At 41.4% G+C, this 11,680-nt stretch overlaps 2 protein-coding genes across 4 annotated transcripts; both read right to left on the bottom strand.

Annotated features, from left to right (window-relative positions):
• Positions 1–342: 342 nt before the first annotated feature.
• Positions 343–1,886, bottom strand: LOC113571911 (trypsin-2-like). 2 transcript variants are annotated; one of them, XM_035526105.1, is made up of 6 exons: positions 1,847–1,886; positions 1,574–1,724; positions 1,234–1,484; positions 927–1,063; positions 680–781; positions 343–405 (listed from the first exon to the last, which is right to left on the bottom strand). In XM_035526105.1, the coding sequence occupies exons 1-6, from the start codon at positions 1,884–1,886 to the stop codon at positions 358–360; spliced, it is 729 nt and encodes a 242-aa protein (XP_035381998.1). In that variant the 3' UTR covers positions 343–357. The 2 variants fall into 2 exon arrangements, with proteins under 2 accessions (XP_035381998.1, XP_035381997.1); XM_035526104.1 differs by having other exon boundaries at positions 927–1,057; positions 1,216–1,484.
• Positions 1,887–5,495: 3,609 nt separating this feature from the next.
• LOC118241362 (trypsin-2-like) lies at positions 5,496–7,112 on the bottom strand. 2 transcript variants are annotated; one of them, XM_035526107.1, is made up of 6 exons: positions 7,073–7,112; positions 6,692–6,842; positions 6,354–6,604; positions 6,047–6,177; positions 5,818–5,919; positions 5,496–5,543 (listed from the first exon to the last, which is right to left on the bottom strand). In XM_035526107.1, exons 1-6 carry the CDS (start codon positions 7,110–7,112, stop codon positions 5,496–5,498), a joined length of 723 nt encoding a protein of 240 aa, XP_035382000.1. The 2 variants fall into 2 exon arrangements, with proteins under 2 accessions (XP_035382000.1, XP_035381999.1); XM_035526106.1 differs by having other exon boundaries at positions 6,047–6,183.
• Positions 7,113–11,680: the final 4,568 nt, after the last annotated feature.

Below are 11,680 nucleotides of genomic sequence, written 5' to 3' on the forward strand. Positions count from 1 at the left end.
CAAATTTCCCCTTGGGGACAATAAAGTATTAGTAAGTATTTTGTCTTTAAATATAAGCAAATAGGAGACTTTTATTCGTTACAAGATAATATATTTTTAATTTCATAATATTTCCACTGTTGTTCCATGGTGTTGCACTGTGTGACAATGCCAGGAAACACCAGTATGTGCACGTACTTGTTGTAGGATCATAATATGAAAATTAAACATGAAAGTTTCATTGAAAGTAAGTTTGTGAAATGAAGCAAATGGGACACTTATTTTTTTAAGATAATTTATTTTCATTTTCATATCATTTCCATTGTTGTGCAGCATTAAACAGCATGGTGTTATACTATGTGATGTTCTGGGGTAGATTTAATTCTTGGCAATTGTGTCTGAAATCCACTTGGTGAAAATACAGACCTGGTTGAGGAATGTGAAGATAAAAAAAATATAGTTAGCATTTATGAAGAAACTTCTTTCAGTCTTAGACTTCTATTTTAGAGTGAGTTATTTTAAGACCTGTATTTTAGATAATGAAATGAACAAATCACATGCAACCTAAGTAACACTATAACCTTTTTTGTAACTATGAAAGACTGTATTGACTAGTTTCTTTACATGAACAAAAAGAAATATGCCATATTTGCTGTGTATCATGTCTGATCATACTGCAGCAGACAGCATTTGATTTTACCTTGGTATAGACACCAGGGTTGTCCTTCTCAGCACAGCCATAGCCCCAGGAGACAATACCCTGCAACACCTTGTTACACACCACAGGGCCACCAGAGTCACCCTGAGGGAAGGAGAGAGAGAGAGAGAGAGAGAGAGAGAGAGAGAGAGAGACTGTTATCCAGTGTAGAAAGCCCTATAATCCATCATAAATAAGGTTCTGGTTGGAAGATGAGAGGTCATTGTGCTGCTATAGGATTCCAGGGTACCTGACAGGAGTCTTTGCCTCCTTCCAAGTAGCCAGCACAGAACATAGAGTTAGTGATCATTCCTGGGTAGGAGTTATTGCAGTCCTCCTCGGAGAGAATGGGGACCTGCAGACACTGTAGTTTGTTTTTGTCTGCAGCTGTAATCAGATGAAAGTAGGTAAACACCAGGAAGAAATTATATTATTACAATCAGATTTCATTTCACAGTTATAGCATATTAGATTACTTAAGCAACTGGGTAATTGTTTTAATTTCACTGACTACCAGTAAATGTTCCAGAGTGAAGCACACTGAGGCCTGTACTTACTGGGGCTCATGGTGTTCCCCCAGCCGGACACTGTGCACATGGTGCCGGCAGGGGGGCAGGACGTTGGCAGTGCCACCGGTTGTACAAACTCATTCAGGGAGGCAGGTTTGCTCAGCTTGATCAGCATGATGTCATTGTCAATGTTCCAAGAGTTATAATTGGGGTTTCTAATGACCAAGGAAGAGGAGATGAACTGCTCTGTGCCTTCATTTAGCTTGATGTTGTGCTCACCCAGACGCACCTCAATACGGCTGTGGGGGGGGGGGGAAAGGGCATTAGATTCCTACCTTTATAATGTTCCATAATGACTACTATATAAGTCATGAGTTAATTCACTTACGATTCGTAGCAGTGGGCAGCAGACACAACCCATTCCGCGTTGATCAGAGAACCACCACAGAAGTGATAGCCCATGTTCAGAGACACTTGCCAGGGCTGGGAGTTGGGGGTACACTCATGGCCACCAACAATCTTGTCATCGTCCAGAGCAACTGCACAGAAATTAGCATATGTCAGAGAAGATTCAGTACAGTTGTAGGTCAGAACAGAGAAGTTCAGTATGTTTTACTGCTGCATAACTCAGGGCTTTTGAGTCTGTGAAGTTCATACTTACAAGCAGCTCCTACAAGCAAAAGCAAAACTAGAGACCTCATGATTCCTGTGTGATCACTTTGGATGAGAAACCCATATTTATACAGACCAGCAGTCCCATATTCACCAATCAATGTACAGCACCTAAAAATAAACTCTGATAATCTACACTGTGAATGAATAATGCACCATTTTTGATAAACTCAGTATAGAGTGTAATAATACAAATGCTTAAAATAAAGTAAAACTAAACCAGTTCTTAAATTCTTACGTTTATTGTCACTTTAAAATTAGGAAATTTTTGAAGTAAAAAAAAAAAAACGTGATGGAATTAGCAAATTCAAGCTGTAGCTCTGATACCTTTTAATCTCAAAACCTTTAGCAGAGTTGTAGATAATCTTTCATTTTAACTTGAAGCAGTTTGTGTGTGTCTAGAGGGAGAGGTTGGGTGGGGGTGGTGGTTTAAAGGTTGAAGTTAGTTTGAAATTTTTATTTAGAAGTAGACTTTTCAGGTAGAGAATTTGACTATTACATTTTTTTTTCCAGATGCGTTTGTCTTATTACATTAATAAATACATCTAGTTTAACATAACTGTTCAAGCTGAACAGTTAATCAAGCTGAACATTTTTAAAAAGTAGTTTAATAGTGTCAGCAACAGTCTTTGAAACAGTGCTTACACTTAATCGTTGTAATTATTTCCATTAATGTATGGAATTGCTCACATTGGGTGAGCAACTGAAACATCATATCTGTTGTTGTCATTCCTGTTTGTACTCATGGACAAAAGAGAAGTGAATATATTTGATTCAGAAATCAAATATGAGTGTAATTTGTCATGACTGCTCATGCGGAGATACAGGAAAATACTGCAACTTTTTTCGTGGGAAAGATGACATTTCATTAATAAAAAGTAAATATGTCATTTTTAAAAATATATTATCAGGCAAAAATGACTGGGGAAATGTCCTCAATGACATGCTGACCATGGATATGGCCTTGGGTAGGTTTTTTTATCTGGAAGCTTTTCATTTGCTTAGCAGCTGCGTGAGTCTCACCCTCTGCCTCTGTCTGTTCCTAGGAACAGGATATTTCAGACAGAGGTCCTTCATCAGCTGTACAAGCAAGCACTTTGCATGTGTAATGTGGCAGTATAGATGTGAGACGTGCCAGTTCAAAATGATAGAAACATCCAAGTGAATAAGTATGAAGCCTTGAAGAAATACCTAGAAAAGGAAATAGAGAGAATGTGGAAATAGAGAGAATAGAGAGAAAGTTAATGCCAAGGTTTATCCAGTAGGGATAGGTGCACTTGAGCCCTAAGCTGGTGGAGTGACTCCAACAGATCCAAGGAATGACAACATCAATCTCAGCCCATCTCATGTCATCCTGTTCTGCCTTTTAAAAGCCACTTTGTTTTACTATGTCTGTCAGCCATTGCATGTTACACTGGCTTTCTTTCGTTCTCTTTAGTGCACTTATGTTTGGTTTAATTTCTGTTCGTTTCATTAAAGTTTTCAGTCAGAGACTCATGTTTGCCTCCTTCTTTCCTGAATGTTCTATGTCAGTGACAGAATGATAGACCCCTTCAGGAAGCAGGGTTCTCTGTTTTGTTTTCTTTTTGCCGTTTATATTTCTACTATTTGCATGGTGTGTTGTCTTCTCTTTCTCTTTTCCAGTGGCCGGGCCAACATAGGATTGGTGATACTTGGAGCTTGCCTGAGACATGTTTTGCCCTGGAGCTCTCTGCAGAGCCAGGAAGCCCCCAGATTTCACCCAGGAGGCATTTTTATTCCCATTGAGCATTTTTGCCATTTCCTACTCATGTCAGGAGTCTTGGTCCAGCTCTCTCGTTTGAGGCAGCAAGGGAACTGTGATGTGTTCCATCAGAGGGTGGGAAGCCCCAGCATATGCCTTCAAGAGGCTGCCCCAGAGGACCTAGGACACAGTGTCTGGAACCAACTCGGCTCCAGGAAGAGGGGTCAACCCTGGAATTTTTGGGGAGGGAGGCTAGGAGACCCTGGGCCCCGATCTCCAGGGACTGACTGGCCCACTCCTGACCACTACATGGGCAGGCTGGTTGGTCTGGAGGCAGCCCAAGGGTTGCGCCACCTTAGCTGGTCAACTTGGAGGCCACATGGTGTCCACATCCCCCTTTGCTTTGCACCCCCCCCCCCCCCCCCCCAGCTTTGCCAAGACCCCACAAGTGGCCTCCATCATACGGCACTGACTTTGTTTATAGTTTGGCCTTATGATTTACATGACTGTTTCGGGTTGTTGACCCACTTACATGCATTTTTGCTTCATTCTCTGCACCACACATGTTCCATTATGTCATTATGCTCTGCCTTTTATAAGTCACTTTGTGTTATTATAACTTTGTCAGTCATAGTATGTTGCATTAGCTTTCTTTTGTGAAGTAAGGCAACAAACAGGTGATATAATATTCAAACATACTATTCTTGTGTATTTATGCACAGAAGTAAGTCTTTTTGCCATTCCCACACTGATTGTGATATTTCTATATGTGGTGCATCCACTGGTAGCACAACTCGTTAATTATTTGATTCGTTGCTTGTGTAGTGTAGCTTACATGTGTAAAACCTCAATATCAGTACATACTTAGAGGCATGTAGCAATATTAGAAGAGGAAATAACTGGATTCCCACTGCAGCTAATTTTCAAATGTGTTGTCAGTTTTACTTAGATGTATAGACATAGAGAAAGAGGTGAAATAGTCCAGGGATAGCGATTTTGATTTTTTTTTAAAAACGAAACTTTTTCAACATGAATGCTATTGGTTATACACATTTAATACTATGTCTCCTTATTATCTCAATGAAGAATTTGAGATTAAGCCTTTTCTTTAATTGACCTATTTCCCTCAATGGTTTGGTGCCTTTGCATATAATACAGCTTAGTGTATCATTAACTATTGTGCTCATGTTGTTTAAACCCTTTTAATTTAGATAGGTATTTTTCTAATAGAACATACAACATTTGTATGTATAAGATTTGTTCCTTTATGCTGTATCTTTATAGTCTATACTGTCCTAATTTGTGATTGTTGGTCTGGTGACTCTGTTATATATCTACATGCCCTTATATATACATCTGTTCAGACATGGTTTCTTGCATGAGGAGGACTGTACAGATTGAAACATAGCATCTGAGATACTTCAATAAAAAGGGAGCTTTAAGTACAGTTTGTGGAAATTTATTATGTATATTATTTAGTGCCTACTTCGGTGCCCTGCAACCAGGCCAGACAATGCCAGGATGAGAACACACTATTTGTGATCTTTATATGACAATAAACCTTAAAGTTTCATTAAAAGTTTGCTAAATGAAGCAAATGAGAGTCGTTTATTCATTTAAAGATACAACATAATTTATTTTAATTTTCATATCATTTCCACTGTTGTTCAGCATTACACAGCATGGTGTTGCTCTGTGTGACAATGCCAGGCAATGCCAGTATGTGCAAGCACTTGTTCTAGGATCATAATATGAAAATTAAACATGAAAGTTTCACTTAAAGTAAGTTTACTAAATGAAGCAAATGAGACTCTTATTTTTTTTAAAGATAATTTATTTCCATTTTCATATCATTTCCATTGTTTTGCAGCATTAAACAGCATGGTGTTATGCTGTGTGATGTTCTGAGGTAGATTTAATTCATGGCAATTGTGTCTGAAATCCACTTGGTGAAAATACAGACCTGGTTGAGGAATGTGAAGATAAAAAAAATATAGTTAGCATTTATGAAGAAACTTCTTTCAGTCTTAGACTTCTATTTTAGAGTGAGTTATTTTAAGACCTGTATTTTAGATAATGAAATGAACAAATCACATGCAACCTAAGTAACACTATAACCTTTTTTGTAACTATGAAAGACTGTATTGACTAGTTTCTTTACATGAACAAAAAGAAATATGGCATATTTGCTGTGTATCATGTCTGATCATACTGCAGCAGACAGCATTTGATTTTACCTTGGTATAGACACCAGGGCTGTCCTTCTCAGCACAGCCATAGCCCCAGGAGACAATACCCTGCAACACCTTGTTACACACCACAGGGCCACCAGAGTCACCCTGAGGGAAGGAGAGAGAGAGAGAGAGAGAGACTGTTATCCAATGTAGAAAGCCCTATAATCCATCATAAATAAGGTTCTGGTTGGAAGATGAGAGGTCATTGTGCTGCTATAGGATTCCAGGGTACCTGACAGGAGTCTTTGCCTCCTTCCAAGTAGCCAGCACAGAACATAGAGTTAGTGATCATGTCTGGGTAGGAGTTATTGCAGTCCTCCTCAGAGAGAATGGGGACCTGCAGACACTGTAGTTTGTTTTTGTCTGCAGCTGTAATCAGATGAAAGTAGGTAAACACCAGGAAGAAATTATATTACTACAATCAGATTTCATTTCACAGTTATAGCATATTAGATTACTTAAGCAACTGGGTAATTGTTTTAATTTCACTGACTACCAGTAAATGTTCCAGGGTGAAGCGCACTGAGGCCTGTACTTACTGGGGCTCATGGTGTTCCCCCAGCCGGACACTGTGCACATGGTGCCGGCAGGGGGGCAGGACGTTGGCAGTGCCACCGGTTGTACAAACTCATTCAGGGAGGCAGGTTTGCTCAGCTTGATCAGCATGATGTCATTGTCAATGTTCCAAGAGTTATAATTGGGGTTTCTAATGACCAAGGAAGATGAGATGAACTGCTCTGTGCCTTCATTTAGCTTGATGTTGTGCTCACCCAGACGCACCTCAATACGGCTGTAGGGGGGGGAAAAGGGCATTAGATTCCTACCTTTATAATGTTCCATAATGACTACTATATAAGTCATGAGTTAATTCACTTACGATTGGTAGCAGTGGGCAGCAGACACAACCCATTCCGCGTTGATCAGAGAACCACCACAGAAGTGATAGCCCACGTTCAGAGACACTTGCCAGGGCTGGGAGTTGGGGGTACACTCATGGCCACCAACAATCTTGTCATCGTCCAGAGCAACTGCACAGAGCCAAAATTAGCATATGTCAGAGAAGATTCAGTACAGTTGTAGGTCAGAACAGATTCAGTATGGTGGTATACCAACGCAGATTCAGTATGCCTCTGTGTGAAAGCAAATTCAATACGTTTGTATATGAGAGCACATTCAGTACGGTTGTGTATCATAAAGGTTCAGTATGTTTTATTACTGAATTATTCAGCACTTTTGAGTCTTTGAAGTTCATACTTACAAGCAGCTCCTACAAGCAAAAGCAAAACTAGAGACCTCATGATTCCTGTGTGATCACTTTGGATGAGAAACCCATATTTATACAGACCAGCAGTCCCATATTCACCAATCAACGTTCAGGACCTAAAAATAATCGGAACTCTGATAACCTATACTGTAAATGAGTAATGCAGCATTTTTGATAAAACTCATTATAGAGTGTAATAATACAGATGCTGAAAATAAGAGCCTAAGTAAATCAAATCCAGTTATTAAAATGACTGTTTAATTGATGTTTTTGTGTCAGTCTTCAATTAATTAAATTATTGAAGAGAGGAAAAAAGCGTGTGATGGAATTAATACATTCAAGCTGAAGCTACTATACCTTTCAATCTCAAAACTTTGAGCAGATCTGTACTTCGTCCCTAATTTCACTTTGTGTGTGTGACGAGGGGAGAGATTGGTGGGGTTAAAGTTAGATGTTTCAATTTTGCTTTAGTTAAAAGTAAGTTATTCAGTTTGCTGAGAATTTGACTTTTTAATTTATGGAATTTGCCATGATGGATCATGGTAGGATAGAGTTCTAAGAAAATACAGCAACCTTTTTAGGGGAAAAGTTGACTGTGATTAACATGTCCAATTTACATTATTAAAAATATATTTTCAGGAAAAAATAACTGGGGAATTGTCCTCATTGACCTTTGATGTCCATGGGTAGATTTTTTATCTGGAAGCCATTCAAGTTGCTCAGCAGCTGCATGGATCTCACCATCTGCGTCTATTCTTAGAAACAGGACGTTTTGGACAGAGGTCCTTCATCAGCTGTACAAGCAAACTCTTTGTACATATAGATGTGGTATGTATAGATGTGGTAATAGATGTGAGAGGTGGCAGTCCAAAATGATAGCAGCATCCGTGGGAATTACTATGAAACCTTGAAGAAATAACAAAGACTTTTTAAAAACATGCATTTTATTGAAATGCGAAAACATATAAACATCATTTATACAAACATATATTCTGAGGGATTATTCATTGTTACTGGGGATGTAAGCAATAAGAAAGCCCTCACTCACTTTTACCAACATGTGGATTTTAAAACAAGGGGAGCCAACATTTTGGATCATGCATATATGAACGTTAAAGGGGCATTCCAGGCTATCCCCCACCATCACATGGCTCAACTGATCACATTTCTGTGATGTTGATACTATTGAATACAAGAAACACTGCTTTTAAATCTGGTCTCACAACTGCCAAGGTCTGCAAGAGCTGACTTAAATAGGGCTATCAGGGAGGCAAAGAGAGCCCATAGACAAAAAAATCCAGAATCAGTTTAAGGACCACAGAGATACTAAGAGACTCTGGCAGGGAATGCAATCAATTATGGACTATAGGACTGCTCCCCAGTCCAGCAATGTCAACAACTTCGTTAATAACCCAACTGATTTCTTTGCACATTATGAGACATTAAACAACACACCAGCAATGAAAGCCACTCCACACCATGAGGACCAGTTACTAAGCCTTGATCCAGTTAAGGAACAATGGACCATGAGGAAAATTAAATGAGGGAAAGTTGATCTCGACATGATACCAAGATGTGTGCTTAAAGTGCGTGAAGACCGATTGACTCCCATTCTTACAGACATATTCAACACTTCTCTGAATCAAGCCTTTGTATCATCCTGCTTCAAAACCTCAATCATTGTTCAAGTAGCAAAAGGTCTACAGTCACCAGTTTAAATGACCCAGTAGCACTCACTTCCATTACAATGAAGAGTTTGTAAAGGCTCATCAAGGACCGTATTACATCTGTTCTACCACCCTCACTTGACCCACTGCAGTTTGCCAACCACCCAAATTGCTCCACTGAGGAAGCTTTATCCACTGCACATCATCTGGAACATCTGGATAACAAGAATACACGTGTACAGATTCTGTTTGCTGATTGCAGATCTGCATTCAATACAATAATCCCCCAGCATCTGGTCAACAGCCTCAACTAGTGCAGACAAGCAATAAAACATCAGCCACCATTTCACTCAAAACTGGTTCTTCACAAGAACCAGTGAAGAACCCCTTCTATTTATTCTGATGACAAATGACTGTTGCACCAGGTTTAGTACTAATCACATTATAAAGTACACAGATGACACATCTACTGTGGCTGTCATTTAGAATGATGAGGAGAGGGCATTCATAGTCACTATTAGTGGCGTTGACTGTGGAGATTGTCCAGTACAAAACGTTTCTCAGGGTGCCTGTTGATGATAACCTGACCTGGACACCTCTCCTCTTCTTAAAAGAGCCCACCAATGTCTGCACTTCCTTCAGTGGCTGAGGAGAGCACAGCTGAACATGTCAATCCTCACCACTTTCTACAGTGTCTTGTTCCCTGTGTCTTGGCTGTTCATTGGAAATCTAACCAGTGTATGTAAGCCCATATGTAAGCAGAGCATCCGTGTATGTGAGCCGAATAGTGTAGCGTTATGTAGGTCTAAACAGTGTTTGTGTATTGCAACCCTTGTTTGTTATTATTAGTTGTTCATGTTTCCTAGCCTTCATTTACTCTAGCCTCTGTGTATAATATCCTAGTTTTTGTGTTGTCATGTATTCTCAAACTCTCCATGTTAATAATTTGACCCTAATGGCTATGATTAATGACTATGAATATGGATTTGCCACTAATTGTGACATTTGCGGCACAGAAGAAGCAAGAGGCGGGGTTGCAGCAAAGTGCACTTTATTTTCCATTGGCATCTAGCAATGATAACACTTAAACCAAAACTCAGAGAGTAGGTCTTTGAGTGAGAGCAGATATCTGACCAGCTGACTGACCAACCACAAAAGAACCCCGCCCCGCCACCCCCCAGAAGACTCCGCCAGGCTTCTGAAGATGTTCACGATGAAAGGAGGTGGCAAGGTTGTTGTCCAACACTTGGGAGTTCAGTATCCAGCAGCGCTCCTCAGTCCCATACCCTTCCAAGCCCACGAGGTACTGGACCTGGGAACCCCTCCATCTGGAATCGAGGAGGGCCTTTACCATGTACGTGGGACCTCCCTCGATCTCCAAGGGAGGAGGCGGAGCACTCAAGGAGCCCTCTGCTTCCACAAGGGGGCCCTGCACAACTGGCTTCAGGGCCAATATATGGAATTCCCTAGACGCCTGGCTGTGCCTGGGCAAGCCGATGCAGTAGGTGACTTCGTTAATCCACTCTGGGATGGTGTACGGGCCCTCGTACTTCACGGCTAGTTTCCCCGTGGAGCCTTTGTTGATACCCACACCCTTTCTCCAGGTTTGTAGCAGGGGGTATCTCCATACTTCCAATCCACTTTCCACTTGTAGATGGCTATGGCTCTGCACAGTTTCTGGTGGGCCTCCTCCCACACCTGCTCACTGCACCGACGCCATGCCTCCATCACTGGCTCATTGGACATGGGGGAATTCCATGGATATGGCGGGGGCTTGAACTCTAGTGAAAAAATTGACCACCGAGCTTGCCTGGAATTGAGTCTCCTCACGTTTTGGAGGTATTCCAACTTCTTGTGGTCAGTCATGACCAAAAAGGGGTGTCGTGCTCCATTTAGTCAGTGCCTCCATTCCTCAAATGCTAGTTTCTTGGCAAGAAGTTCACGGTCCCCCACGCCATAGTTTCTCTTCGTGGGGCTTAGTTTTTTTGAAAAATAGGCACTAGGTTTTAGCTGCCCTGCTTTACCCTTGTGTTGTGATAGTATAGCGCTTTGCTGAAGGCGGTTTTCCACTCATTGCCCTCTGTGCTGTGGAGGTCCAATTTTTTGAATATCTGGACTCCCCTCAATTGCTAAAGGTCTGCAGGGAGGGGGTATTGCATCAAAAGTTCATTGAGTCCCCGATAGTCCACACAAGGCCTCAACCCTCCGCCCCTCTTAACAAAAAAGACACTTGCAGAGGCCAGGGAGGTGGAGGGTCTGATGAAACCTTGCTGGAGGGCCTCCTTGATGCATTGCCCCATTGCTTGTTCCTCCTCCTGGGAGAGAGGGTAAACCCTACATTGTGGAGGAACCACGCCCTCCTTCAGCATTATGGCGCAATCCCAGTCCCGATGCAGAGGCAGCTGTGTAACTCTCAAGGGGCTAAATACCTGCGCCAGGTTGCTGTATTGCTGGGGAACGGTGAGGTTGTTCTCGGCTTTGGGACTCTCGATAGATGTGGACTGTAGTTACACCATCTGGTGGGATAGGCATATGCCGTTACAGGTGACTACCCACTCAAGGATACGATTCTCCATCCACTGCAAGTGCAGAATGTGTGCCCTTAACCATGGGAGCCCTAGCGTATTCAGCTGGGAGAAGGAAGGAAGGAGGTAAAAAGCAACATGCTTCACATGCACCTCTTCAGTCACAAGGAGAACACAAGGAGTAATATGTGTTATGAACCCCAATCTGACGGGTCCCCCATCGAGCGCCTGCATGCTTAACGGAGTGGGGAGGGTAATATTCCTAACCTCTTGGCAAACTCCCAGTCCATGACATTGACCGCTGCACCCTAGTTCACCATTGACGATGTGGAGAGTCGACGGCCATTTATATACCACTTCAACTGATAATTTGAACATAAAAAGTGTCGGAGAACAACTCGCTGAATCAC

This window comes from Electrophorus electricus, chromosome 5 (assembly GCF_013358815.1).
Source record: "Electrophorus electricus isolate fEleEle1 chromosome 5, fEleEle1.pri, whole genome shotgun sequence".
Taxonomy (NCBI): domain Eukaryota; kingdom Metazoa; phylum Chordata; class Actinopteri; order Gymnotiformes; family Gymnotidae; genus Electrophorus; species Electrophorus electricus.

What these genes read in the sequence shown, in the direction of transcription:
- LOC113571911 (XM_035526104.1), bottom strand. Translation starts at nt 1,886, where the DNA reads ATGAGGTCTCTAGTTTTGCTTTTGCTTGTAGGAGCTGCTT. An exon ending in GCTGCCCACTGCTACGAATC is followed by an intron (nt 1,485 to 1,573) that starts GTAAGTGAATTA and finishes CCCCCCCCACAG; the next exon opens with CCGTATTGAGGTGCGTCTGG. An exon ending in GAGGCAAAGACTCCTGTCAG is followed by an intron (nt 782 to 926) that starts GTACCCTGGAAT and finishes TCCTTCCCTCAG; the next exon opens with GGTGACTCTGGTGGCCCTGT.
- LOC118241362 (XM_035526106.1), bottom strand. Translation starts at nt 7,112, where the DNA reads ATGAGGTCTCTAGTTTTGCTTTTGCTTGTAGGAGCTGCTT. An exon ending in GGGGAACACCATGAGCCCCA is followed by an intron (nt 6,184 to 6,353) that starts GTAAGTACAGGC and finishes ATCTGATTACAG; the next exon opens with CTGCAGACAAAAACAAACTA. An exon ending in GCCCTGGTGTCTATACCAAG is followed by an intron (nt 5,544 to 5,817) that starts GTAAAATCAAAT and finishes TTCCTCAACCAG; the next exon opens with GTCTGTATTTTCACCAAGTG.